This window comes from Erythrolamprus reginae, chromosome 6 (assembly GCF_031021105.1).
Source record: "Erythrolamprus reginae isolate rEryReg1 chromosome 6, rEryReg1.hap1, whole genome shotgun sequence".
NCBI lineage: Eukaryota > Metazoa > Chordata > Lepidosauria > Squamata > Dipsadidae > Erythrolamprus > Erythrolamprus reginae.
The window spans coordinates 67,954,586-67,981,569 of NC_091955.1; the positions used below are offsets into that span (position 1 = coordinate 67,954,586).

Below are 26,984 nucleotides of genomic sequence, written 5' to 3' on the forward strand. Positions count from 1 at the left end.
CAACCTGCCGGTGACATCAAAGCTCCGCCCCCGGAATCCCTTCGTGGGAGGGATTCCCCAGCTCCTTCAAAGGGAGGTCTTCACGTAAAAATAAACATTGTTATTTTTACGAAAAAGGACACTGCAGCAGCGCTGCAAGCAAAGGGCGGTCCTTTCATGTAAAAAAAAAACCATACGGACCTGAATAGTGCGGGTTCGGTTCGCCCATCACTATTTATGTGATATGCAATCACCAAATCTAGGATTCTGTTTGCTACTCATTTATATCCTATCCGTGTGATTTTTTTTAAAAAAAATCTCTGCAGGACTCCTAATGGACATGCTTCGAAGGCGAGGGAAGCGAGGCTATGAGGCATTCTTAGAGTCCTTGGAGTTCTATTATCCTGAACATTTCACCCGACTAACAGGAAAACAACCTGTTCAGCGTTGCTCTATAATTTTGGGTAAGAGATTGTAAGCAACACGATATTTAGTCAGATTTAGAAAAGGTTGGTTCTACTTTGAAAGAAGGAGAGCCTGCAAAGCTCTTGAGATATAGTTTGTATGTATGCATAAATGGATGCTTTAATAAGCTTTCTGCTGGTGGAGAATTTTATGTGAGATTGCTTGGCCTGTATTGTACTGAAATTTCTACAGTTGTCATTTTTTGTTCTGTTTTGAATGCCTTCTTTACATAAAGTGGTTATCATTTAGAACAGTGGTCCCCAACGTTTTTTCCACCAGGGACCAGTTTCAGCAAGGCAATTTTTCTATGGCCCGGTGGTGGCGGAAAGGGGTGTGGTTGGGGGCGGGATTAAGCATGGGGGTGCTGGTCCTTCCCGCCCCTCTTTCCCGCCATCGCCCTGTGGCCGGCAGAACCTGCCTCCCAAACCCTCTTGCCCGGCGGCAGGTGAAGCGCTGGAGGGAGGGGGTCAGGCCGGCCCTCCTGCCTCCCCCCCCAGCCAAAAACGCAAAGGCGTGCCACGGCAGAAGCCAAAAGAGGCTTGAGCCTCCCGGTCCTTCCCGCCCCTCTGTCCCGTCCATCGCCCTGTGGCCGGCAGAACCTGCCTCCCGAGGCCTCTTTCCCAGCGGGAGATGAAGCACTGGAGGGAGGGGGCGGCGGCAGGAGGACTGGCAGCTGCTGACTCCACGGACCGGTGCAACATGCCCCGCGGCCCGGTACTGGTCCGCGGCCCGGTGGTTGGGGACCCCTGATTTAGAAGATGAGATGCTGTAAAACTGGCCTTTTATTGGTCATCAAAACAATCTGCTTTTGAGATTTGAAGAAATATAAATAGCCACATGGATATTTTTTAGAACTACCCTACCAGGAAAATAGCAGGAAGCTTAAATTTGTCTGTGTTGTCTTTTGTTTATGGATGATATCATCTATTTAGGGTAGTACTGTAGAATGCTTCATGATACCAAGATTATGTTTCTGTATATTGATTAACTCTTGCCTTTTTTCTGCCGCTTCCCCTGATCTATCTTTTGCTGCTGTATGTAAATAAACTCCTATATTGTCTTAACACTGTTATCTGTGAACAAATGTTATTTTTATTTGAACAGCTCTCTTGCCAAAATAAAACCAAAATATACAGTTTGTGCTCACTTATTCTTAAAATAATCCACTCTGCTTGCATTTTTATAAATTGCCATGTGATTATACAGTTTGTGTTTTCTGAATGCAAAATATGTACATAATAGGTATGCATTAGAGAAACATCTCCATATTAGAAAGAGGTTTGTAACAATAAATAAAGCCTCACAGAGAATCTAGTGCAATTCTCAGGAAAACATTAATATAGATTTGAGTAAAGGAATTTTGTTAGCCAGAAGTGTCCAATACTTAAGATTTTCTATAGAACAGTTTTACCATGAACAAGTGGTAGTTTGCACTTTATGAAGCTAAGTGTGTTGCTGTGTGCTTGCAGTGATAATTGCTGCCAAATTTTAAGCATGCATGCATGTTTAGAAACATATTAAGTGCTTGCAAATTAAGTAGATGTTTGACAAGTTGGCTTATTGTGGGAATTACATATGAAGTGTTCTGGCTGATGACTCCTAGCATTTTGTCTACTCGTGGCACTAATTTGGTAATCTATTCCAGTGATGGTGAACCTATGGCATGTGTGCCACAGGTGGCATGTGGAGCCACATCTGCTGGCACATGAGCCGTTGCCTTAGCTCAGCTCCAGCACGCATGGGCCCATTAGCCAGCTGATTTTTGGCTGATATGGAGGCTGTGGGAGGACATTTTCAGCCTCTGGGGAGCAGGAGAGGACATTTTTACCCTCCCCAGGCTCTAGAGAAGCCTCAGGAGCTTGGGGAGGGCAAAAAATGGACCTACTGAGCCCACCCAAAGTCAGGAATTGGAGGAGTGTGAGTGGATCATGCACACATACATGGGTGGTGGGGCAGCATTGAATTATAGGTGTGGGCACTCATGCATGTGCAACATACACTTTCGGCACCCAAGGGGAAAAAAAAATATTTGCCATCACTGATCTGTTCCTTTTCCAGATGAGGAAGGTCCTGAAGGCCTGACTCAGTTCCTGATGATGGAGGTGAAGAAGGTGAGGGCCCAACGAAAGGAGCACCTGGCCAAAGAACAACAGCTTCAGATAAAAAACCAAGGCTTGGAAAAGGAATGTAGCCAGCTGAAGCACCAGCTCCAGGGGTTACAGAAAGTGCAAGAACATTGGCAGAAGTTCCAGGCAGAGTGGGACACCAACAGCCTGGAGCTGCTGAGGCTGAAGGATGAAAATTATTTGCTGGCCATGCGCTATGCACAACTGTGTGAAGAGAAGAACACTGCTGTCTTAAGGAGTAGGGATCTGCAACTTGGGGTATGGTGAGCAATTCAATACAGTGGAATTGTGTTCGAAATAAAGCAAGCTCTCTTCTCTTGATTGAAGTTTATTTTGTTACTAAAAGAGTACAGTGGTACCTCAACCTACAAACTTAATTTGTTCCGTGACCAGGTTCTTAAGTAGAAAGGTTTGTAAGAAGAAGCAATTTTCCCCATAGGAAACAATATAAAAGAAAACAATGTGTGCAATTGGGGAGGGTGGAGGCCCTGTTTCCTCCCAGGAGATTCCTAGAGAGGTCACACAGAGGCTTCTCCCCACCTTTTCCGGCCCCTATTTCCTCCCAGGAGATTCCTAGAGAGGTCCCACAGAGGCTTCTCCCCACCTTTTCCGGCCCTGTTTCCTCTCAGGAGATTCCTAGAGAGGCCCCACAGAAGCTTCTCCCCACCTTTTCCGGCCCTATTTCCTCCCAGGAGATTCCTAGAGAGGTCGCACAGAGGCTTCTCCCCACCTTTTCCGGCCCTATTTCCTCCCAGGAGATTCCTAGAGAAGTCCCACAGAGGCTTCTCCCCACCTTTTCCGGCCCTGTTTCCTCTCAGGAGATTCCTAGAGAGGCCCCACAGAGGCTTCTCCCCACCTTTTCCGGCCCTGTTTCCTCCCAGGAAATTCCTAGAGAGGCCCCACAGAGGCTTCTCCCTGCCTTTTCTGGCCCTGTTTCCTCTCAGGAGATTCCTAGAGAGGCCCCACGGAGGCTTCTCCCTGCCTTTTCCGGTTACAGTTTTGGAGGCTCGGGTTTGTAAGTGGAAAATGGTTCTTGAGAAGAGGCAAAAAAAATCTTGAACACCCGGTTCCTAGAAAAGTTAATAAGTAGAGGTGTTCTTAGGTAGAGGTACCACTGTATTTGGGTAAATGTAATCCTAGTAAAAAGGAATTATGAAAAAAGTACCAGAAAATCAGTCCATCTTGCTTCCAATGTCTTGGCACTTTATGCTGTGTCTGGTATAAAATTACTTCTCTTGTCCCTTAGGTTTTCATTACATTGGTCATGTGGAGGCATTTTCACCTTCACCTGTCCCTTTCTTATTCTGTTCTCTACTGAGTTTACTGCCGTCCTTTCCTTTCTGCCCTAGGTTTTTTCTCTCGTAAGGTTCTGTTCAGCATAACTTTCCTTTATGTCTGTGACCCCTCTTAGCTAGGAAATCCCATAGTTTGACATTGCTGGTGTCTTTTTTATTATTTATTTAGGGAAGATACTGTAGATGATAGTTTTAGAACTTAGCAGAATCAGTGGCTGAACAAATATGTTTGGCACTTATGTTATGAATGTTAGAGATGTTGATAGCAAAAACATGATTTATAAATATAGTTTAAAATTTACTCTATACTAACAGTTTTTATGTTTGGTGTAAGTGTGCACTTCTGCTAGATCTGTTGTATGATCAGCAGGTATTCATGCAATTGCAAAATACCTAATCACCTTAGACAAAAAAACTAATTTCCAAGCATAATCTTTGTCCCTTGGTGATGGGATTCTCAAGTTACCATTTATGTCTCTGAAACATTTTTGCCACTCTTTAGCTAAACTGCCTCCCAAAATCACTGTCCACATTCTGTTAGCAATAGTCTGTTTAAAAAACAAGTCACACAAAGACAACAGATGGGGAAAGGTGAGAAAGAATAAGATCAAAATACTTACAATATTAGAATAGAATAGAATAGAATAGAATAGATCTTCTTTTCCAGACATCAATAAAAGTAAAAAGAAATTGCCTTATTCTAGGTCAGGCTATTGATCTGTTTAGTTAGTGGTTATTGAAACGGATGTCCAAGTGCTGCCAAGTGTTGGTTGAGGCAGGCAGGATTCCCTTGGGTACCATTTGTTGGGGGGGGGGGGTGTCAAGGGAAAGGGAGGGTGTTGCCTTCTCTTTCTGCTCAAGATCCCCATGTACAATTGGTGGGTTACTGTGTGACACAGAATGCTGGACTCGATGGGCTTTGGACTGATTCAGCGTGGCTCTTCTTATGTTCTTTTGTAGTCCATTATAGCCTATTCTGATTGGCAGTGGTGGTCAGGGGTCTGATGCAGGGGTTTTGCGTATCTTTTGGGTCTTGATCTTTTTAAGTGGATATATCATATTGCATGCAAGGCAAGGCCCCTACAAGTAACCTATGAACTCCAGGTATAGCAGCAATTCTAGACAGCCATTTAGTTTTTCCTTTCGCATCATAAAATTCTGGGCTTTTTGTTTGCCTCTTTTACTTGGCCTTATGTTGACCCTCCAGATTATAATTCATCTAGGGATATGTGTAAATTATAATTGCATTTAATAATATGGTGTCAGATATTTATTATTTCCCCCTTTTCTCAATTATATTATGTCCCTGAAGAATAAGGCACTACCTACTATTTTACTGTTCAAAGCCGCATGCATATTGATGATGCTGTAAAAATGATAGATAGTGGCAGACTTGGCCTTTTTTAGTTAGATCTAAGCTTGAAAGTTGCTCGTGGAAGGGATTATTTTATAGACCATGGCAGAACTATTTGAGCAAATTAAACAAGTTATAATTGGGGTGGGGCATCCTTTTCATATTAACTCTATTTCCCTGAAATATAGGATGAATTTTGAGAATGCATTTATATGTATTTATCTGCTGTGAAATACTGCATATACATTATTCTGGGTATTTCAAGATTTGCTAGGGATTTTGATTATTTCAGCACTCTATAATAATACTTGGTTGTTAAATGCTTGATTGGTTAAAACATTTTTTTTAATTGTAACTCCTAAAATCATTTTGAAAACACTGTTGAATTTTCTGGCATGATTCCCAAAATTGGAGGCATGATTTCTTTTGGCCATTTTTTAATGGGAAAGACATGGAAACCTGACAGCATAAATCTTAAGATAACAGTGTTAAAAAAGCATAATTTTCACTTAAGCAGAAAAAAGGAAAAATCTCAACCCTGCTTATGTGTGTGATGCAACCCAACAATTTTACTTTTTGTATGGCTTTTCTTCCACTTTGCTACTGTTGTGGTTGGCTCTGGCCCAGCTCCTGCCCCAAGGAATGTGGAGGTGGATGCAGGGGAAACATCAACATGTCATAGGCCTGTTTTATTGCCGACAGAGTCAGGTAGTGAAGTTTCCTCGGAAGAAGAAGAAGGTGGGGGTGACTTGGAAGAGGGCTGCTTGGCAGACAGCCCAGGAAGCCAATCTCCATTATCTTCAGTAGATTCAGATGAGGAATTGCTAGACCCACGCATGCGCAGAGTTATGCAGAGAAGAGACCAATTGAAGAAATATTACAGGCGATAGAGAATCCACCTGTGGTTGGGTGGGGCTCCAGTAATTATAGCAGCTGTTAAATTGGCAGGGTGTGGGCTGAGCAGCGTGGAGATTATCTGATCGTAGTTGTTGGGAGTCACGGAGTTTGAGAAAAGAAATCCTTGTAAGTTTTTGCCACGTCTGGAACAAACAGTATTTGTGCCGAACTGCATAGTACTGGTTTATTGCTGATTTATTGCTTGCCTTGTTATCGGACTGTAATCCATTACTGCCTTGTTTATAAAAGAAATCTCTTTGAATTCTAAAAGGAAGTTTTGCTTCTCTTTTGTTGAGATAAAAAACATTTACTGGACTTCTACTGAGTGTGCGTGTCAGTTTTGAACCAATTTCCTTTTCATCGGAGGCTTGTACTAGAAGCCGGCAGAACAGCTACTACCAAACATTGTCCATGCTGGTCTAAAATGTGGGTTTAACTAGATTACCCTTGTGTCTTTCCTTTAGCTGCTTTCAGCAGTCTTAGAATTGCTTCAAATTAAATGCAACCCTGGGATTCATTTGAAGTGCCAATCACTAGAATTTGCTCTAGAGTTCAGTAGACTCTTCAGATGAATCCCAGGTTAGATTACATTTGAGGCTATTGAAAAGCAGGTAGAGGTATAAAATAGATGTCAGGTTCCCATTTTAAATAATGTTTTCACTGCAGATACTTGACAGAATGTATTAGACAAACCCTTGGTTACTTGAATTTCACCATGATTAATAGGCATGTCTGTTTCCTCTTTATGCTGGAAACTTTAACTTTAAATCTATATATGTGTTTAGATTAGAAATTTTCTAAATCCACTATTCTGCCTTCCTCAAATTTGTTGTCACCAATCAGGTTGTATAACAATGTCCAACATCCTGTGCCAGTGAACATGGTTGGATGTGTTGGCCAGACATGATGAGAGTTGAAGTCTAGCTGGAGGAAATAAAATTGGAGAAGTCATGTCTAATTTTCTGGATTTTTTAATCTGTTATTTTAAATGTTTTTGAGCAGGTGTCCATTAAATGATTGGCTTCCCAATCCATAAATCTACCATTACATTCAGAAATAGGGCATATTGTATGAGACCTATACTCCAATTTACTCCTTTCTTTTTACTACAATATTGATTCTGAATCTGAACCATTAAAAAGTTTTATGTAGGACTTAATTTTGATTAATCTCCTGATCAAAATGAAGCTCCATATAGTACCGGTAAATGTAAACTACATGTTTCTCTTTTGCTGTAATTAAAGGAGTGCTGTAATAGTCTTTTATCTCTTCCAAATTTCAGATAGATCAATTGAAGTGCAAGGTCACTGGTATGGAAGAAGAGCGCTCCTTATTGAAGAGACAAACATTACTGGCTCCTCAGCAAGAGATGGAGGATCATGGATTTACTGACATTTCTGATTTGCAAAGTGAGAACCAGAGGTTAATTGCTTCGCTTCAGGAGTTACAGAATGTGATGCAGGTACATTCTGAAAAATGTGGATTTGAGAGTAATCCATAGAAGCATTCTCTCCTCAGAACCTTCTCCTGTATGGAGTAATTTTTGTATTTAAACTAGGACAGCATCTGAAAGAGCAACCTTGATCTATAAAAAATTATTTGGTTGCAGAGTAACCCAAACGTTGTAATTCAGAGTATCATGTGGCATAAATGCTCTCATTATTTGATGGTCTGTCCTGAGATTCCAGCTATGGACCTTCCAAAGTTCTTCATTGTATTGTTCAGATTTCCTACTTGGTGCCTTTGAGAAGTTTTGGATTTCACACAATTCTTCAAGTAACAAACTTAAATAGGCTTGAGGTAATTTGTGCATTGATTTATATGTTTGGAACTCAGATGTCAGGGAAGGCTGCTGAGGACTTTAAAGGAAAACCCATTTAATCTGCATATAATTAAAATTTATGTTTTAGAATTTCATCCTGGGCTTAGGATTTGGTAGCTACTTCACTAACTTTATTTGTTTTAGCTGTGGTTTGTTTAGTAAACAACAAGTAAACAATTGATTCAGATATCACATGTAAGTCCATAAACATTGCTTTGCAAGCCATAGCATTCATACAAATAAAACAATCATTTTGGTGGGATGTATGAATCCAGTCTGCTGGTACCAGGACTGCTATTTTTTCTCCTTAAAACCAAGTGATAAAGACTTTACTATTATAATTGAAATGGAAATGGACTGGTCACACAGCAAGACCAAATGATGGCAGGTAGACCAAGGCAGTCATAGAATGGATCTCAATTGATAAAAAGCATCCATAACAGAGATATAAAATAAGATGGATCTATGACATCAGTAAGTATTGTGGGCACAATTGGCAAAAGAAAGCTCAGGACTGTATTAGTTGGAAGCATGTGGAAGAGACATTCACCCTACAATGGATAGACAATGGCAAAAATGATATTGATGATGATGATTTTTCTACTAGTACAGTGGTACCTCTACTTAAGAATGCCTCTACTTAAGAACTTTTCTAGATAAGAACCGGATGTTCAAATTTTTTTGCCTCGACTTAAGAACCATTTTCTACTTAAGAACCCGAGCTCAGAAAAAATTCCCAGGAATTTTGAGAGTGGCACGAAGGCCCGGCCAGTTTCCTGCCATTCTGACTTTAATCCCGGCCATCTGGGCTGCCAGAGGAGCCTTTTGGTGGTGGTTAAGGAGGCTTTGGCAGTCCAGAGCGAACAAAGCATTTTCCTTTCTCTGGGCACTTAGACAGGGAATAAACCTCTGCCAGCGCCCAGAGAAAAGAAACGCTCCCTTCGCTCTGGGCAGCCAGGGAGTCACTACAGCGAAGGAAAGGCAGCTACAAAGCGAGCGAGTAAGAGGAGAGAGGGGAGCCCTTCAGCATGGGAAGGAAGAGGCAGCAGGTAGCAGCAGCAGCCAGTATATGGGAGGCAGACTCGCGCCGGGTGTATTGGAGGCGCATGCTCCTCCTCGCCACCTCAGAGTCCCTCTTTTTTTTTTTAAGCCTTACAGTTTTGGATTTTTTTGATTCCCTCCCCTCCCCTTCTTCCTTCAGCAGCGACAGTCCTCCTCCTGCACCCACCCAAATTCTGAGCTTTTATTTCCTTCCTAATGGGTTTGCACACATTATTTGCTTTTACATTGATTCCTATGGGAAAAATTGCTTCTACTTAAGAATGTTTCTACTTAAGAACCTGATCACAGCACGAATTAAGTTATTAAGTAGAGGTACCACTGTACTATACTTCTATTACTGTTGTTCCAGTTGGAATGTAAATATACAGATGGTAGTCCAATATAATTAGAGGGCATCTGACTGGCAAACACTAAACTAGTTACACTAAACTAGAGTCTTCGGAGAGGGGCGGCATACAAATCTAATAAATTATTATTATTATTATTATTATTATTATTATTATTATTATTATGTGTGATTTTATGTGTAGACCATAAACAAGGGCAAATGCCAGCAAGGCTATTTCTTTCTTTCCAGCAATGCCTTGTATTTTTGTGAATCACAGTCTTTGTTCCCTTCTAAATTACCTCATCACAACATTGACAAGTGTTTTTCCTTGAGTGTCTTCAGTACAAAGTAGTCTTTTATAATAAGTGTAAGACTTGCCACCCAGCCAAACACACGACGTATTGCATGAGAGTTGTGTTCATTCTTACAGTCGTGCTGGATCCGAACCTGAGTTAGAGTGCTAAAAATAAAATATATTTTAAAAAGAGGGCCTCTAGCACTGGCTTAGATGCTGCTAAAATATCAGTGGGTGGTATGAACAGCTGTGATTCTCAGCTGTTTGAGAGATGTAAACAGCCTGTTATATCTGGGTTACCAAATAACCCCTATTTTTATTCTGGAATATATGAATATAAATACATAGTTTTGAAGTTTTCTTTGAATTTATGGTTTAAAACTATCGTGTATTATGGATTCCAATTATTTCGTTATTTACATAAGTTATCTCATGATGCACAACTTACTCTAATTTGTTTTAGTTTTGGTGAATGTTAGTTCAATACAGTATATTTTGATTTAAAATTCTTCCTTTTCCACAAATCCTTTTAATTTTTTAATCATATAGTTTTTCCAGTCAACATTTTTTATTGAATTATAAAGTATTCTAAACTACAAAAGAAAAAGTAAATAGAAAAGCAGGGAGGGCGAGGGGGAAGGAAACGAGAAGTGAGGAAAGATAAGAAATTTTAAAAAGGACTTTTGAATTCTCTTTTACAGTAAAATAAGGCATTACCATCAAATCACGATTTTCGCTTTTTCATAATACAAACAAGCCATTTCTATAAAGATCTATCAGTCTAATCAGTAAAGCCCAAAGTAAAATTTTCATTCCTTTCCAGTCAAACATGAAGTTCAGAAGCAGTTTCCATGTGTAAACAAAAATACTTATATTCTTTTCTTTAATCAAAGTAGTCAGTTTTGCCATTTCCGCCAACTCCATCAACTTCTACAATATTCATCCATGGTCCTTCTATTTTTGTACGTACAGTAGTCTTGCTGAGGTCAACATATATAATAACAAAGTTCCATTTTCCTCCCAATTCTTTTTCTATTAAACCCAAGATAAAAAGTCCTGGTTTCAATTTTATCTCCATTTTCAAAATTTTCTGTAGTGAAATATGAATCATGCTCCCAAGTTTTTTTGCTTTATCACATGTCCATCACAGATTGTAAAAAATCCCTTATTTATTTTACAATTCCAACATTCATTTGACATACCTTTCTTAGATATCTTAGATAACTTATCTTAGATAACCTATCTGATGTTAAACACCAATGATACATCATTTTATAGAAATTTTATTTTAGATTATAATTTAGTATATATTTTAAACCCTTCGTCCACACACATTCCTATTGTTCAAGCATCACATTATATCCAAAGTTCCTTGCTCACTGAATCATACAATGTGTTACATGCTCATTTTCCAAATTTGATTTAAATATCATTTTATAGATCTTATCAATAATATGTTCGTTGTTACCATGTAATGAAATTTGCAATTCATTTTTTAAAAAGTCAAATCCGTAACATTTTTATCCAGTTTAAACCTTTCTTTCAGTTGTTGATAGGTAAACTAATGGTCAACAGAACCTTCTGAATAAAGTTCTTCCTTCATCTTTAGTATTGGGTCACCAGAGTTAAAAGATAAAATTTTACCTTAAGTCAACAAATTTCTTTTTTAAAGAAGGCTTCCTTTGGTGACACCCAAAGGGGTAGCTTTGTAGAGAGCCTCATTTTAGATTTATTCCAAACTCTTAGTATGGCATGTCTAACAAAATGATTATTAAAATCCACATTAACTTTACTTTTATCATACCATAAATAGCCGTGCCATCCAAATCTTAATTCATGGCCCTCTAGTTCAAGTAACCATATAGTTTTAAAGAGAAGTATTTGTGAGGAAGCAGCATATGGATACAATCAGTTATATAAATTTATTACATACTCGGCAAAATATTGCCATTTCCATTATGCTCTGTAGTTTTTAATCTAGAGTAGTTTAAGAACTCATCCCAGAAAGCATGAAATTGTAAGGTTCTTATCTTGGAAGACGTGAGCCCATCTGCCCATGTTCATAATCATCCATAAAACATTACTTAGCTATGATGCTTTGGCTATACGGTTTCAATCTGGCACAGCTTGTCTCTTTAGCGTAAGTATTTTTCACTGCTTAGATCCCCTCCTATCATTCATCTAAATATAATCAAAACTAGAGCTCTGCCTGTGTATTATTGGCTTCGACAGCTACTGTGGCTTACTGGTTTGATGCAGGCAGAGTCAGCCTATGGAAGCACCATCAAGGCTGTCATTACAGTTACAGATCCTGAGACAAGCATCTTGGGCTTCAAAAGGAAGCCAGTATATAATTGTGAAATATATTTCTCTACTGACAAGGAAGAGAGAGATCTGCTTGTGTGGTTTTCTGTTTTAGAAGGCAGTAACTTGATTGACCTTAGAATCAATGCATCTTGATTTTGCAACCACTCATTGCTGTATCTCAGGCAGAAGAATACCCCAGGCTGCTCTTGCTGGAAATGAAAAGGCTGTTAAACTGCATCAATCTTATAGTCTTAAAGAGATTCAACAGTCATTCTTTGCTTAGAAACTAAAGGGCCAGGCTTGCTAATTGGCAGTTTTCAGGATTCCTGCTAGACTAGAAGATTCAGAATTATTTAAAAAGTAGCCATGGAATTAAAAATGGCACAGCACTGGTATGAAAGTTTGTTTCACAAATGTACCTTTCACTTTTGAAGATATATAGATATTTAATTGATTAGCCTTTCTTTAAAAGGGGGGGGGGCTTCTAGGGTTAACTGAGCATGAAGGGCCTTGAACACATCTGGAGGTTGTCAAATAAACAAAGAGTGGAATAGATAGAGAACTCTCTACTCTGGAGCTCCTGATGGAAATATTTTAAAATATTCCCTAGACAAATCTGCTGATTTCTCTTCCCCCCCCCCAGAAGGCATTAATTATCCTGAAATCATTATGTCCTAGCACAGTGATGTCGAACCTTTTTTTTCCTCGGGTGCCGAAAGTGCATGTGTGCGTGCTATAGCTCATGAACGAGTGCCCATACCTATAATTCAATACCTGGGGATGGCAAAAACAGCCCACTTCCCAAATTCTAGTGGGTCCAGTCGGCCCATTTTTTGCTCTCACCAGGCTCCAGAGGCGAAAATGCCCTCCCCAATCCCCCCAGAGACTCTCTGGAAGCCAAAAATGCCCTCCCAAAGTCTCCAGGTGCACCGAAATCAGCTGTCCGGCATGCACATGCACATTGGAGCTGAGCTAGGGTAACGGCTCATGTGCCAGCGGATATGGTTCCATGTGCCACCTGTGGCACCTGTGCCATAGGTTCACCATCACTGTCCTAGCAGATGGGTGACTTTGCTTTTTTACTGCTTAGAAAGCCAGGGAAGACCAGGCTCCGGGCTCTGAGAGGGTTCTTCTAGACATTCTGGAACATGATTGGAAAGAAGCACAAGCAGACCGACAGGAACTGTGCCAGAAGCTCAACTCCTTACAAAACGAGTTGCAGTGTGCTGAACAGCTGAGAGATAAGGTAAGATGCTGTAACACTAACCGCAGACATTTAAGCTTGGCGATACATTGGAACTGCCATGAAATCCTTGTTCCAGACATTAGTGAGCAGGGAATGTCTGTGCCATGGGCTAAAGGCAGTCAAGATATTTTTGGACTCTAGTCACTGATAGTCCTTACTTTGTTCTACCCTTTTGAAAAAAAATCTATGGGAGTATTTGTTTGCAAATTGGAACAGACAATGGAAGATGATAATGCTATCTCACTTCCACCCCTGCAAATGGGTATATAAAAAGGAAAATAAGATTCTAATACAGTGATACCTCGTCTTACAAACTCCTCGTCATACAAACTTTTCGGGATACCAACCCGGAGTTTAAGATTTTTTTTGCCTCTTCTTACAAACTATTTTCACCTTACAAACCCACCACCACCGCTGGGATGCCCCACCTCCAGACTTCCAGTGAAATCACAGCATCTCAAAAACACAGAGGTCTGGAGGTGGGGTTTCGAGGACTTCGGTGTTTTTGCGATGCTGTGATTTCACTGATGCTCCCTTCGCTGGGAAACCTCACCTCCGGACTTCCGTTGTCAGCAAAGCGCTCATTTTTGCGATACTGGGATTCCCCTGCTGTGATTCCCCTGCAGCATTGCAAAAACACAGAAGTCCGGAGGTGGGGTTTCCTATGGAGGGAAGCCTCAGGGGAATCCCAGCAGCACAAAAACGGGCGCTTCGGCTGGCAAAAGGGGTGAATTTTGGGCTTGCACCCATTAATCGCTTTTCCATTTATTCCTATGGGAAACATTGTTTCGTCTTACAAACTTTTCACCTTAAGAACCTCGTCCCGGAACCAATTAAGTTTGTAAGACAAGGTATCACTGTACTATTCATTTCTGGATCTCACTAATGTTAGAATGAACACCTTCATAGAGGTTAAGGCAATTTGGACCTCGGCAGGAAAAGTCTCCCCTATCCCAGTTTCCAATGTCTTTTAAACTTCAGGTACATGCTTTCTAGTCCAGAAATTCTAAATTTAGTCCTTTTGTCCTAAGCTATATGCATGATAATTGAAAATGAGGTGTAAGTGACGCAAAACAGATGATATACACTTTCTTCTTTCTGAACCCTGGAATTTAAAAAGAGATTGCAAATCCCCAACTGCCTTTGTTTAAGACCTGACCATTTACTTGGGAAATAATTCATCTCTGGAATTTCTTTCTCAGTATCTGCAAGAAATGGAGGATTTACAATTGAAATTCCATACTCTGCAGACAAACTGTGATCTGTATAAGCAGAGAATGAACACCGTGCTGGGTCAACTGGAGGAGATTGAGAAGGAAAGAGATCAGGTAAATTGCTTCTCCTCTGAAATATTTCCTTGGTTTATAATTATCATATACAGTTAAGATTAAGCCATGTGTTAACAACTTTCTTGCTACCCCATTTCATGCTACTCAAAGTACAGTGTTCCCTCGATTTTCGCGGGTTCGAACTTCGCGAATAGCCTATACCACGGTTTTTCAAAAAATATTAATTAAAAAAAATACTTCGCAGGTTTTTTCCTATACCACAGTTTTTCCCGCCTGATGACATCATACATCATTGCCAAACTAATAATTTTTGCAAATAAATAACAAATAATAATACAGTGGTACCTCGAGATATGAGTTTAATTCGTTCCTGACCTGGGCTCTTAAGTCGAGCAGCTCTTATCTCGAATGACTTTTCCCCATAGGAATTAATGTAAATAATTTTAATTGGTTCCAGCCCTCAAAAAACTCACAAAGTTAGTCTAAATTATGCAGAAAGACAAGTTTTTAATGAAGAAATGTACATGTACATATAAATGAATAATGAAGTTTCTTTCACTTAACTTGTAAACTTTCTTAAACTTTTAAATTTACATATGTTCAACTTCTCTGCCACCCAATCCTGTAGGACAGAGGTCCCCAACCCTTTTTGCACCAGGGACCGGCTTTAAGCGATCAAGAGAGGAATGGGATAAATGAATGGACGGAGGGTGGGAAGGAAGGAAGGAAAGAGGGAAGGGACAGGAACAGAGGAAGGAAGCAAGGAAACTTATGAAAGGGAAGAGTAAGAGAGGAATGAGTGAAGGGAGGGAGGGAGGGAAGAAGGTGGGAAGGAGAAAGAAAAGAAGAAATAGAGGAAGGGAAGGTAAAAGAGAGAAAGAAAAAGAGCTAACTTCCGCGTTCAGCTTCAGGAGACAGCTGCGAAGCCGCGCGTGTGTTTTAAAAGGTTGCAGCCGGCCTGGGGGGCTCGGGGGGGGTGCTGGCAAGCCCCCCAGGCTGGCTGCAAGCACCCCCGAGCCCCCCAGGCCGGCTGCAACCTTTTAAAACACGCGCGCCGCTTCGCAGCTGTCTCCTGAAGCCGAACGCGGAAGTTAGCGTTCGGCTTCAGGAGACAGCTCCTTGGCGCTTGTATCCCGAATTTGGGCTTGTAAGTAGAACAAAAATATCTCTCCCCTCCCAGCTCTTATCTCGAGTTGCTCGTAAGTAGAGCAGCTCGTATGTCGGGGTTCCACTGTAATTGTTAATAAATCATTATGTTTATAAATATCAGGATCACTAAGTGTCTTGTTCAATGGTGAGTACCAGTAATAATGGTGAGTAAATGGTTGTTAAAGGAATGGGAAATGGTAATTTAGGGGTTTAAAGTCTTAAGGGAAGGCTTGTGATACTGTCCATAGCCAACAATGGTGTATTTACTTCCGCATCTCTACTTTGCGGAAATTTGACTTTCACAGGTGGTCTCAGAACACATCCCCCGTGAAAATCAAGGGAACACTGTAATAGAAAAATACAGAAACCATCTGGGGATAATAAGATGGAAGAATGGTGCTTATTTCCAATTCATCCTCTTTCTCAGTGTGATTCTTCATAGATACTTGTGATCTCAGATCTAGGTAGATCAAATGGAAATCTCTAGAAGTCTGTCAGGATGGTTTATTTACACCACTTCTCGGTTATTTGGGTTATTTTTATTGAATGTGCTCTGTTCCATTGCTATTGCTCTGCAAGTAATCGTATAGTGATTGAATTATATGTCAATGTATTCTCATTTCTCTATATTTCAAAGAGCTATCTTTCTGTAATTTTACTTTCAATCAGGAAGTTCTTTGTTTAGAACGGCCGGGTGAATACCAGAAAGGAGCTGAAAAGAACTTTAATAAACCGTGGCATTTTATCTTTTTGATTATGGATGCTCAAACAGCAGAAATTATGCAGCAATGTGCAAAATTGGATATAACTTATTTAAAACGTGATTTAGAGAAAAGAAGAGCATAATGTTATGCGCAATTCTGCCTATAATCTCACCCATCAGTTCACTGTTTCCTTTAGGCCATTCAGAGCCGAGATGACATTCAGCTCCAGTATTCCCAGAGCCTCATTGAGAAAGACCAATATCGTAAACGTGTTCGGACCTTGGAGGAAGAGAGGGATGACTTGCTGAGCAAACTCACACAGACTGAAGGCAAGATCATCGCCCTAGAGGGACAGTTGCAACGGTGCTTGTGTAATAGGGCACTTGCCAAGAAGGTATGTTTGGAGGAAAAGAGAAAGGCAACGGAGGAGAATATTTGTAACTCAGGATTGAAATGAGAGGTCTTAGCTGTTCTCTGAGAGTGGCACTGTTGATGTTGCCTAGTCATTCATTGTCACCCAGTGAAATGTCTGCAAGAGAAAAAGCTTAGGGAGCACTAAGGACCCATTGAAAGAAAGACAAGAAGGCCAATGTCTTGTTGGGAAGGTGTTCTGCCGGGCTTTCTGGTAGGAGCCTCCCGAAAATTCAAGGGTACAAATTTCAGACATACACATGTTTGAAAATTCAAAACAATGTACTTTATCTCAAAATTCAAAATAAACAAAGCACTCTTTTTGTATTGCAAAGAGCACTCTTCCCAAAACAACTGGGTAGTCTGTACAATTTCCCTTAAGCAGTCATTAAGTACTTAGCTAGCAGCTGTGAAGAAACTTCACACCCCTTCTTCTTCCAATGAAGGGAGACACAAGCACATGGTGCTCTGCTTTGGTTTCAAAGGTGTGAAAAAGCAACAAAGTCCAGCAACACAAGATTCCTGACGAACTCCGTTCAGATATTCTTCCACAACGGCCAAACCCACATGCTGCTATTTATAGCAGCAGCCCTAATTACTGGAGCCCCACCCAAACACAGGTGGTCTCCCTTATTTCCTGTAATATGTTCTTATTTGGTCTCTTCTACGCATAATTCTGCACTTGCGTGGGTCCAAAATGTCATCATCTGAATCAACGGAAGATAAGGAAGAGTGACTGCCTTGGCTGTGTGCCAAGCCCTCCTCTGCCGAGTCACTCCCACCTTCTTCTTTGTCCGAGGAAACTAAACTCTGAACTGATTCTGTCAGCAATAACACAGGCCTGTGACATGTTGAATTTTCCCCTGCATCCACCTCCCCATTCCCTGGGGCAGGAGCTGGGCCAGAGCCAAGCACAACAAGGGAGATTAGAATTTAAGGGAATTGTCAGGCACGAAAGACGGGACTACATAGTTCACTTAACATATTTATTGCTAAAAGCCTATGGACAGGAATCTTCTCAACTACAATGTTTAGAATTAGATGAGAGTCAACAGCACTCAAGGTGGGGAGAGATTGGACTTAATTCTCTTATGGCTACATAAATATTTTAGGCTGATTCCCCCTTTCACTCTGCCACCCAGGTTCTGCCATTCCTTCTACAGGAATTCAGTTAAGCTTGCTAGAGAGGAAAAAGGCACATGTGAATGGCGATATAAACTATCCTTCATGCCCTCATCTTCTAGATAATTGCAAGTGACAAATCAGAACACAAGAAGCACATGTAAAAAGTAGCCCTACCCTCTGTCCATTGAGACAGCAAAAAGGACAGCTAGATATAGCTGGGGTGGCACAGCAGGTAGAGTGCAGTACTGCAGGCCACTAAAGCTGACTGTTAGATCTGCAGGTCAGCGGTTCAAATCTTATCACCAGCTCAAGGTTGACTCAGCCTTCCATCCTTCTGAGGTGGGTAAAACGAGGATCCGGATTGTGGAGGCAATATGCTGGCTCTGTTAAAAGTGCTATTGCTAACATGTTGTAAGCCTCCCTGGGTCTAAGGAGAAGGGCGGCATAAAAATTGAGTAAATAAATAAATATTCCAATTTTAAATTATATTAAAGTCTGTAGGATTTAAACTGTTCCAAATTCTTCTTCAAGCTTTTGATATTTTATCAAAATGAAACAAAAACAAATCCCATGGCATTCAAAAGATTCTAGCCTGATATTAAAAAAAATCAAACAAATTCTGGTGTACTGCAAAGGTGAAATTTCCCTCTAAAATAATTCAGTCTGGATGACTCTAAAAATCAGAAAAGGAATGATCTTTTTAACCTCCATAGAATACAGTGTTCCCTCAATTTTCGCGGGTTCAAACTTCGCGAAAAGTCTATATCATGGTTTTTCAAAAATATTAATTAAAAAATGCTTTGTGTGTCTTTCCTCTATACAACTGTTTTTCCCACCCAATGATATCATATGTCATTGCCAAACTTTTGTCCGCCTTTAATAAATATTTTTTAATAAACTTTAATAAATAAACATGGTGAGTAATAATCTAAATGGTTGCTAAGGGAATGGGAAATTGTAATTTAGGGGTTTAAAGTGTTAAGGGAAGGCTTGTGATACTGTTCATAGCCAAAAATAGTGTATTTACTTCCGTATCTCTACTTTGCGGAAATTCGACTTTCGTGGGCAGTCTTGGAATGAATCCCCCACGAAAAGTGAGGGAACACTGTAAATGCAGTAAATGAAGTACATTTACAAAGAATTATTGTCTGGAAATTAAGGCCCAGTGTGTGTCTGTGTAGGAATGAATCTTAAGGGATGAGTTACTGTATTGAAGTATCTTGCATTCATTCTCTATTTTTCTCTCCTCCTGGCCCCCAAGATATGTTCCTCTTCTCATTCACTCTACAGCAGCAGTTGGAGCATAATAGAGAAGCCTTTGCCCCCGGAGGATGGGATTGTAGATTCACCAGACATCCTGGACATTGTGTTTCCAAGAGACTCTGTAGAGCCAGATGTGGTAAGAAAAGATTGCAGGAGCCATGAACTAAAAAGGCACATTCTTAAATGCTGAAAGACCTTGGTTAAATACAAAGAATTAGATGACAGAGAGTAGTCAGTCCTGACTTACTGAGATATAATTTTCAAAAGCTGTCTGATAGTAAGAGATGCTGAAAGTCGAAGTTCAGCAAAATGTGGAGCTATCTCGAGCTATCCACTATTAATGAAGAAAGACAATTGATGCTTTTGGTATAAGATAATTGTATATGTTTTTGGAAATCCTTGCTGTTTTCTGGTTAGATGGCAAAACCTGATGTCTGAAACTGACAGTATACTTAGTAAGGGCAAAGTCAAGTTCCTACAACTAACTATCATCAGGTTGTATTGAGAATCTTGAAAGTTAGAATCCCAAAACATCTAGAGGGTTTTAAATTGGGGATTTCAATCCCAGCATATCTGTGGGAACTTCTTTAGGAGACATTAGCATCTAATTTTTGAGTAGGCAGGTTTAGATGAGTAGGGTTTCATGGTTTTTAAACCAGGAAATATAAAATTACAAATGACAATCCAACTTTTTAACGAAATCTGTGGCATGTCAATATACTGTATTTGTGGTGCCCTTCTCTATCTGTGCTGGGATACATGCAGACTTCCATATGTGCTGGGATACATGCAGACTTTATACAGTGATCCCTCTATTATCGCGAGGGTTCCGTTCCAAGACCCCTCGCGATAATCGATTTTTCGCGATGTAGGGTTGCGGAAATAAAAACACCATCTGCGCATGTGCGCCCTTTTTTTCTATGACCGCGCATGCGTAGATGGTGGAGTTTGCGTTCCCCGCCGCCCACGCAAAGGGGAAACCCCGATTCGGCTCCTTGCTGCTGCTGCGCCATCGAGCAGATCAGCTGCTGGGCGGCCGAAGGAACCTTCCCTGGGTCTTCCCCCTCTTGCTGGCGGGCGGGCGAGCGGCGGGCATTAGTGAGGAGCCGGGGTTTCCCCTTTGCGTGGGCGGCCGGGAAGACCCAGGTTGGGGGTTCGGGGGGGTGCTGGGAAGCCCCCCAGGCCGGCTGCAACCCTTTAAAACAGCCGCGCCGCTTCCCAGCTGAGTCCTGAAGCCAAACGCGGAAGTGGTTTTTTTTTAAATTAATATTTTTTTAAAAATCGCGATATAGCGTTTCGCGAAGATCGAGATCGCGAAACTCGAGGGATCACTATAATTCAATTCATTTGTAGAAGATTGGAGTCAGCCTCAAAACCATCCTTGGTTTTCCATACCTGTTTGCTTTTTAAAGAAAAATCTGTCAGCTATAGCCTATAATCTCTTCATAGTTGGCTTTCATTTGCTTATTTGTTTGCTTGTTTGTTTGTTTTGTCAAGTACGTATTGGTGATATACAAAGATATAACAATGTTTATATACACGATACTAGTAAGAGTGATAAATATTAAGACAGAGAATGGAAGACACACTGGTAGGCATATGCACGCCCTTTACTGACCTCTTAGGAATCGGGAGAGGTCAACAGTGGATAGTCTCCAGAGAGGGGCGGCATACAAATCCAATAAATAAATAAATAATAATGTTTTGGGGGTTAGGTGATGATACTTCCTGCAGTTGTCTCCTTCTTCTCGGTATGGCTTTTGGTTGGGATGTTTTTAATCTTCTATGAAGTTGCTAGTGACAACAAAATGATATACAGGTCTAAATAGAACTTGAATCTTCCCTTTGTATTCTGTCATAAATTTTAGCTTCGGATTAAAGTTCTGGTATTTAGGCTAACCTTCACCAATTTGACATTATTTAGAGCAGTGATGGCACGGAGCCATATCTGCTGGCACACAAGCCTTTGCCAATCTCAGCTCCAATGTGCATGTGTGTGCCAGCCATCTGATTTTTGGCTCACACAGAGGCTCCTGGAGGGCATTTTTGGCTTCCAGAGAGCCTCTGGGGGATTGGGGAAGGAGTTTTTACCCTCCCCCGGCTGCAGGGAAACCTTTGGAGCATTGGGAGAGTGAAACACGAGCCTAGAGGGCACCACCAGAAGTTGGGAAACAGGCCATTTCCGGCCTCCAGAAGCCTCTGGGGGTGGGGGAAGCTGTTTTCGTCCTCCCCAGTATTGAGTTATGGGTGTGGGCACTCACGCATGCATGATAGCAAGCGAACATGCTCTTTCGGCACCCAAGAGAAAAAAGGTTTGCTATCATTGATTCCGACTGTCAAATTGTTGGGTTTATAGTCCATTGGATTTCCACCCATTATGACCATTCAGAATTCTGGAAAATGTTACTCCTAACCTCCTTGAGAGGTTATCAAGTTAGTGAATCAAGATAGTGTTTGAGGCACAAGGCTAGAAACTGAAGGCACATGGCACTGAGGCACAAGACTGAATTCTAGTTCTTTCTTAGTCATGAAAGCTACCTGGGTGACATTGGGTCAATCACTTCCTCTCAGCCCAACTCACCTCATAGAGTTGTTGTGGGGAAAGTAAGAGGAAGAAGGTATGCTGGACATTTTCTCCACTTTGAGATATTTGTAAAAATATAAAGATGGGTTAGAAATAATTAAATAAAAATATATCACCTCACGTCTGTCAATGGTACCTCAGTGCCTCAGTTAGATGATAACTTCGGTGACAGGATGCAGCCTCCTCAGAAAAAGGCTTTGTCTTCAGGTACCTCGAGATACGAGTTTAATTTGTTCCGGACCTGGGCTCTTAAGTCGAGCAGCTCTTATCTCGAACGACTTTTCCCCATAGGAATTAATGTAAATAATTTTAATTGGTTCCAGCCCTCAAAAAACTCACAAAGTTAGTCTAAATTATGCAGAAAGACATGTTTTTAATGAAGAAATGTACATGTACATATAAATGAATAATGAAGTTTCTTTCACTTAACTTGTAAACTTTCTTAAACTTTTAAATTTACATATGTTCAACTTCTCTGCCACCCAATCCTGTAGGACAGAGGTCCCCAACCCTTTTTGCACCAGGGACCGGCTTTAAGCGATCAAGAGAGGAATGGGTGAATGAATGGACGGAGGGTGGGAAGGAAGGAAGGAAAGAGGGAAGGGACAGGAACAGAGGAAGGAAGCAAGGAAACTTATGAAAGGGGAGAGTAAGAGAGGAATGAGTGAAGGGAGGGAGGGAGGGAAGAAGGTGGGAAGGAGAAAGAAAAGAAGAAATAGAGGAAGGGAAGGTAAAAGAGAGAAAGAAAAAGAGCAAGAAAGAAAGAAAGAAAGAAAGAAAGAAAGAAAGAAAGAAAGGGGGAAGGGACAGGAACAGAGGAAGGAAGCAAGGAAACTTATGAAAGGGGAGAGTAAGAGAGGAATGAGTGAAGGGAGGGAGGGAGGGAAGAAGGTGGGAAGGAGAAAGAAAAGAAGAAATAGAGGAAGGGAAGGTAAAAGAGAGAAAGAAAAAGAGCAAGAAAGAAAGCTGCAAGCACCCCCCCGAGCCCCCCAGGCCGGCTGCAACCTTTTAAAACACACGCGCCGCTTCGCAGCTGTCTCCTGAAGCCGAACGCGGAAGTTAGCGTTTGGCTTCAGGAGACAGCTCCTTGGCGCTTGTATCTCGAATTTGGGCTTGTAAGTAGAACAAAAATATCTCTCCCCTCCCAGCTCTTATCTCGAGTTGCTCTTAAGTAGAGCAGCTCTTATGTCGGGGTTCCACTGTATATGTGTATGCCTTTTGTGGTTTAATTATGATTAAAATTAATCACAAGGAATGATATCAAGCCTAACTAAATAATAATGGAGATAAGGAAATGTGGGATGCAGAGATAAGAACTTGTCTAAATTCAACATATGTTTTCTGCTTTTCTTAGGAAGTGACTCCCGACAGAGAGAAAGAAATAAACCGGCTCTCCATCTTTCCCTTCCCGCCATGTGCAGGTTCTATACTTCGACGGCAGCGTGAAGATGGACCAATGCCTTTCAAGAGGTAGCAATTAGAATAGGCTGTAAAGAAGTTTCTCTCGGTTACCTTCCTAAACCTTGGACTTTCGGTTCAGAAGAATATTTCCTGCTATGGAACATACTTCACCATTAATGCATTTTTCCCCTCAACATTTGCAACTTTAAGGTGTGTGTGGACTTCAATCCCCAGAACTGGCTGGGGAAATTATATGAGTCAAAGTCCGCACATCTTTAATTAGTCTAGGTTGAGAAACAATGCATTAATATATGACTGGCAGAGGAATATATTACCTCAGACATGTGTTGCAGTGTTACCGTGAATTCTGGTTTAATTCTCTCTGACTTAGTTTAATTCAGATTGTCAAATGTTTGGTAGAAACTGATGAGATAATCTTACAGTGGAGAATTTGAACCATCCAATGTATCCTCTTTCTCGAGGTTCTCTCCACCAATCAGTTTTCTGTATGAGAAATAAAACATCTTCTGGAAATGGAATGATGGGAATGAAGTCATGAACAAAAGAATGTTGTCTGGCGAGCCCCAGGAGAAGAGCCTTCTCTGTGGCGGCCCCGGCCCTCTGGAATCAACTCCCCCTGGAGATCATGACTGCCCCCACCCTCCTTGCCTTTCGCAAATTATTGAAAACCCACCTATGCTGCCATGCTTGGGGGACATAACTGACCTTCAGCTGTTTCATTTTATGTATGGTTTAATTGGATGGTATGACTGTTTGATAATGAGTTTTTATAATTGTTTTTAATATTAGATTTGTGCTTTCTATTTTGTTGTGAGAGGGACGGCATACAAGTCTAATAAATATTATTATTATTATTATTATTATTATTATTATTATTATTATCATCGTTGTTGTTGTTGTTGTTATTATTATTATTATTATTATTATTATTATTATTATTATTATTATGGCAGAGTACAGCAATAGGTCAGACAAGAGACATGCGCACCTTAAATTCTAACCTGCTCCCCAGAGATTTAAACTGTTCTGTTTTGGTGTTCCAAATAAGATCTTAAACTCTCGGATTAATGAGACAGACAAAGTGGTAATGAAGTTAACCCTGTTCAGATTACAAAAAAAAATATCAATATAGATAATATGATAACATGGTGGAGAATTAATGAACACTGGAAAGGAACTTCCCACTATTTTATATGTCCTCTGAATGATTTGAAGAAATGAAAGAATATTAATATAAGAGATTTGATTTTGATTTTTGTAATGCTTTTCCTTATTGTGTTCTGTATTTTTTTTCCCTGTCTTCAGTTGGTCTTATGGGTCCTTTGGGAGCATAGAAGACTTAACAGGTATTGCTAGTCGTTATTTCCAATCAAACATTTTCATCTTGAAAGCTACAAGAGGGATTCTTGGGGCAGGCAGAGAAGAGACTTGCCTCTTACAAAATCACTCACATGGATATCCATCCACCAGGGGACGCACTTGCCCCATGCTTCAGTTGCAAGCTCTAGGTTAATTATCCAGGGGCTCACTGGTGTCCTGCATGCACGTTTGACTCTCAAGTTATTCCTGTTTGGTGTACTTAATTTATTGGGGAGGGGGAGTGGTTAGACAATGAATGTGATTCAGATTCAGAAGGGGAGAAACTGGGAAAGATGAATGTTTCAGCTTCTGGCTGTTATTGGTTCTTGGTGACAGGTTGTGAATCTCTAGAGCCTTGTCTCACTGTATATCCTGAGATCAGATAGTTTTGTGGCATTCACTACCAAGGCATCTAACAGGGACATTGGCATTTAGCCCGATCCTGTCTGAATTTTTGCATTTACCGGTAGATGTTAAGTACAGTGGTACCTCTACCTAGGAACGCCTCTACTTACGAACTTTTCTAGATAAGAACCGGGTGTTCAAGATTTTTTTTTACCTCTTCTCCACTTACAAAACCCACCCTCCAAAACTGTGACCGCAAAAGGCAGAGAGAAGCCTCTGTGTGGCCTCTCTAGGAATCTCCTGGGATGAAACAGGGCCGGAAAAGGCAGGGAGAAGCCTCTGTGTGGCCTCGCTAGGAATCTCCTGGGAAGAAACAGGGCCGGAAAAGGCAGAGAGAAGCCTCTGTGTGCCCTCTCTAGGAACCTCCTGGGAAGAAACAGGGCCGGAAAAGGCAGGGAGAAGCCTCCGTGGGGCCTCTCAAGGAATCTCCTGGGATGAAACAGGGCTGGAAAAGGCAGAGAGAAACCTCTGTGTGGCCTCGCTAGGAATCTCCTGGGAAGAAACAGGGCCGGAAAAGGCAGAGAGAAGCCTCTGGGTGGCCTCTCTAGGAATCTCCTGGGAAGAAACAGGGCCGGAAAAGGCAGGGAGAAGCCTCTGGGTGCCCTCTCTAGGAACCTACTGGGAAGAAACAGGGCCGGAAAAGGCAGGGAGAAGCCTCAATGGGGGAGCTCTAGGAATCTCCTGTGACGAAACAGGGCAGCAAATGGCAGGGAGAAGCCTCCATGGAGCCTCTCTAGGAATCTCCTGGGAGGAAACAGGGCCTCCACCCTCTCTGTGGTTTCCCCAATTGCACACGTTATTTGCTTTTGCATTAATTCCTGTGGGAAAAATTGCTTCTTCTCACAAACTCTTCTACTTAAGAACCTGGTCACAGAATGAATTAAGTTTGTAAGTAGAGGTACCACTGTATGCCAAGCCCAATCATTCAATGTCTAAAATATATTCAAGCTTCTCTGTTGATTCCATGAATGGACATTCACAGTCCTGATTTTAGTGTGTTATGGGAGTTCTGTAAAGAGGCCATATTTACTCCCCTGACTTGGCTCGTGACCCAAGCTTGTAGGTGTGTGGGCCCTTTACTAAGTTCCACCCATCCAATGGCACAGTATCCTTACAAAGGAAAAAGCCCTTTCATTTGGGAGTCCCCCCCCATATTTATATCACTGTTTCCTCCTCCCTTGAACCTCCCCAGCTCTCTACCTGCAAGATAAGAATAAATAATTCAAACTTGCTCTCCATCTTTCTCCCCATCAGGAAGCATCACCACTACAGTTTCTTCTGCCAGGTCCCCTTTGTCTTCCACCAGCGCACACACCAGAGCAAAATCAGAAGCATGCCTGTCAGATGATTCTGATCAACAAAACTTTGCCAGAAGGTCTGATTGGCTTCCTCCTTGGTTTCTAGAGACTGCTTTATTGACACAAGTGTCGTAGATAATAAGATTGTCCTCTACCATCAAAGCTCAAATGTCAGCCCCCTGATGCTGCAACCTATAGGCCAGTGATGGCAAACCTTTTTTCCCTCGGGTAATGAAAGAGTGTGGGTGCGCACTATCACACATGCACAAGTGCCCACAGCCATAATTCAATGCCTGGGGAGGATCAAAACAGCCTTCCCCACCCTCCGGAGGCCCTCTAGAGGCTGGAAACAGCCAGTTTCCCAACTTCTGATGGGCCCCGTAGGTTTGTGTTTCACCTTCCCCAGCTTCCAAAGACTTCCCTGGAGCTGGGGAAGGGTAAAAATGCCTCTGTCATCCTCTCGGAGGCTCTCTGGAAGCCAAAAACGCCCTCCCAGAGCCTCTGTGCAAGCCAAAAAATCAGCTAGCCGGCACACACTGCACGTTGTAGCTGAGATAGGGCAACAGCAGATATGGCTCTGTGTGTCACCCGTGCCACTGGTTCGCCATCACTGCTATAAGCACTATTTATTATGCTTCCACCTTTTCCTTCTTTGCCAGTTCAGACCAGCAGGCACCAACTAGGAAAGTTGTTATTATTATTATTATTATTATTATTATTATTATTATTATTAATTAGATTTGTATGCCGCCCCTCTCCGAAGACTCGGGGCAGCTCACAACAGTAATAAAAACAATAT

At 41.3% G+C, this 26,984-nt stretch overlaps 1 protein-coding gene across 2 annotated transcripts in view; it reads left to right on the forward strand.

Moving 5' to 3' along the window:
- CARD10 (caspase recruitment domain family member 10) overlaps positions 1 to 26,984 on the forward strand; it is a 73,634-nt gene that overhangs the window by 14,133 nt on the left and 32,517 nt on the right. For both annotated transcript variants that reach the window (XM_070756167.1, XM_070756168.1), the window contains exons 5-14: positions 306 to 443; positions 2,503 to 2,828; positions 7,399 to 7,578; positions 13,021 to 13,176; positions 14,379 to 14,504; positions 16,515 to 16,712; positions 19,116 to 19,253; positions 23,056 to 23,171; positions 24,429 to 24,469; positions 26,142 to 26,262. In XM_070756167.1, the coding sequence (XP_070612268.1) occupies positions 306 to 443; positions 2,503 to 2,828; positions 7,399 to 7,578; positions 13,021 to 13,176; positions 14,379 to 14,504; positions 16,515 to 16,712; positions 19,116 to 19,253; positions 23,056 to 23,171; positions 24,429 to 24,469; positions 26,142 to 26,262 (1,540 nt within the window). The remainder of the gene's footprint in view (positions 1 to 305; positions 444 to 2,502; positions 2,829 to 7,398; positions 7,579 to 13,020; positions 13,177 to 14,378; positions 14,505 to 16,514; positions 16,713 to 19,115; positions 19,254 to 23,055; positions 23,172 to 24,428; positions 24,470 to 26,141; positions 26,263 to 26,984) is intronic.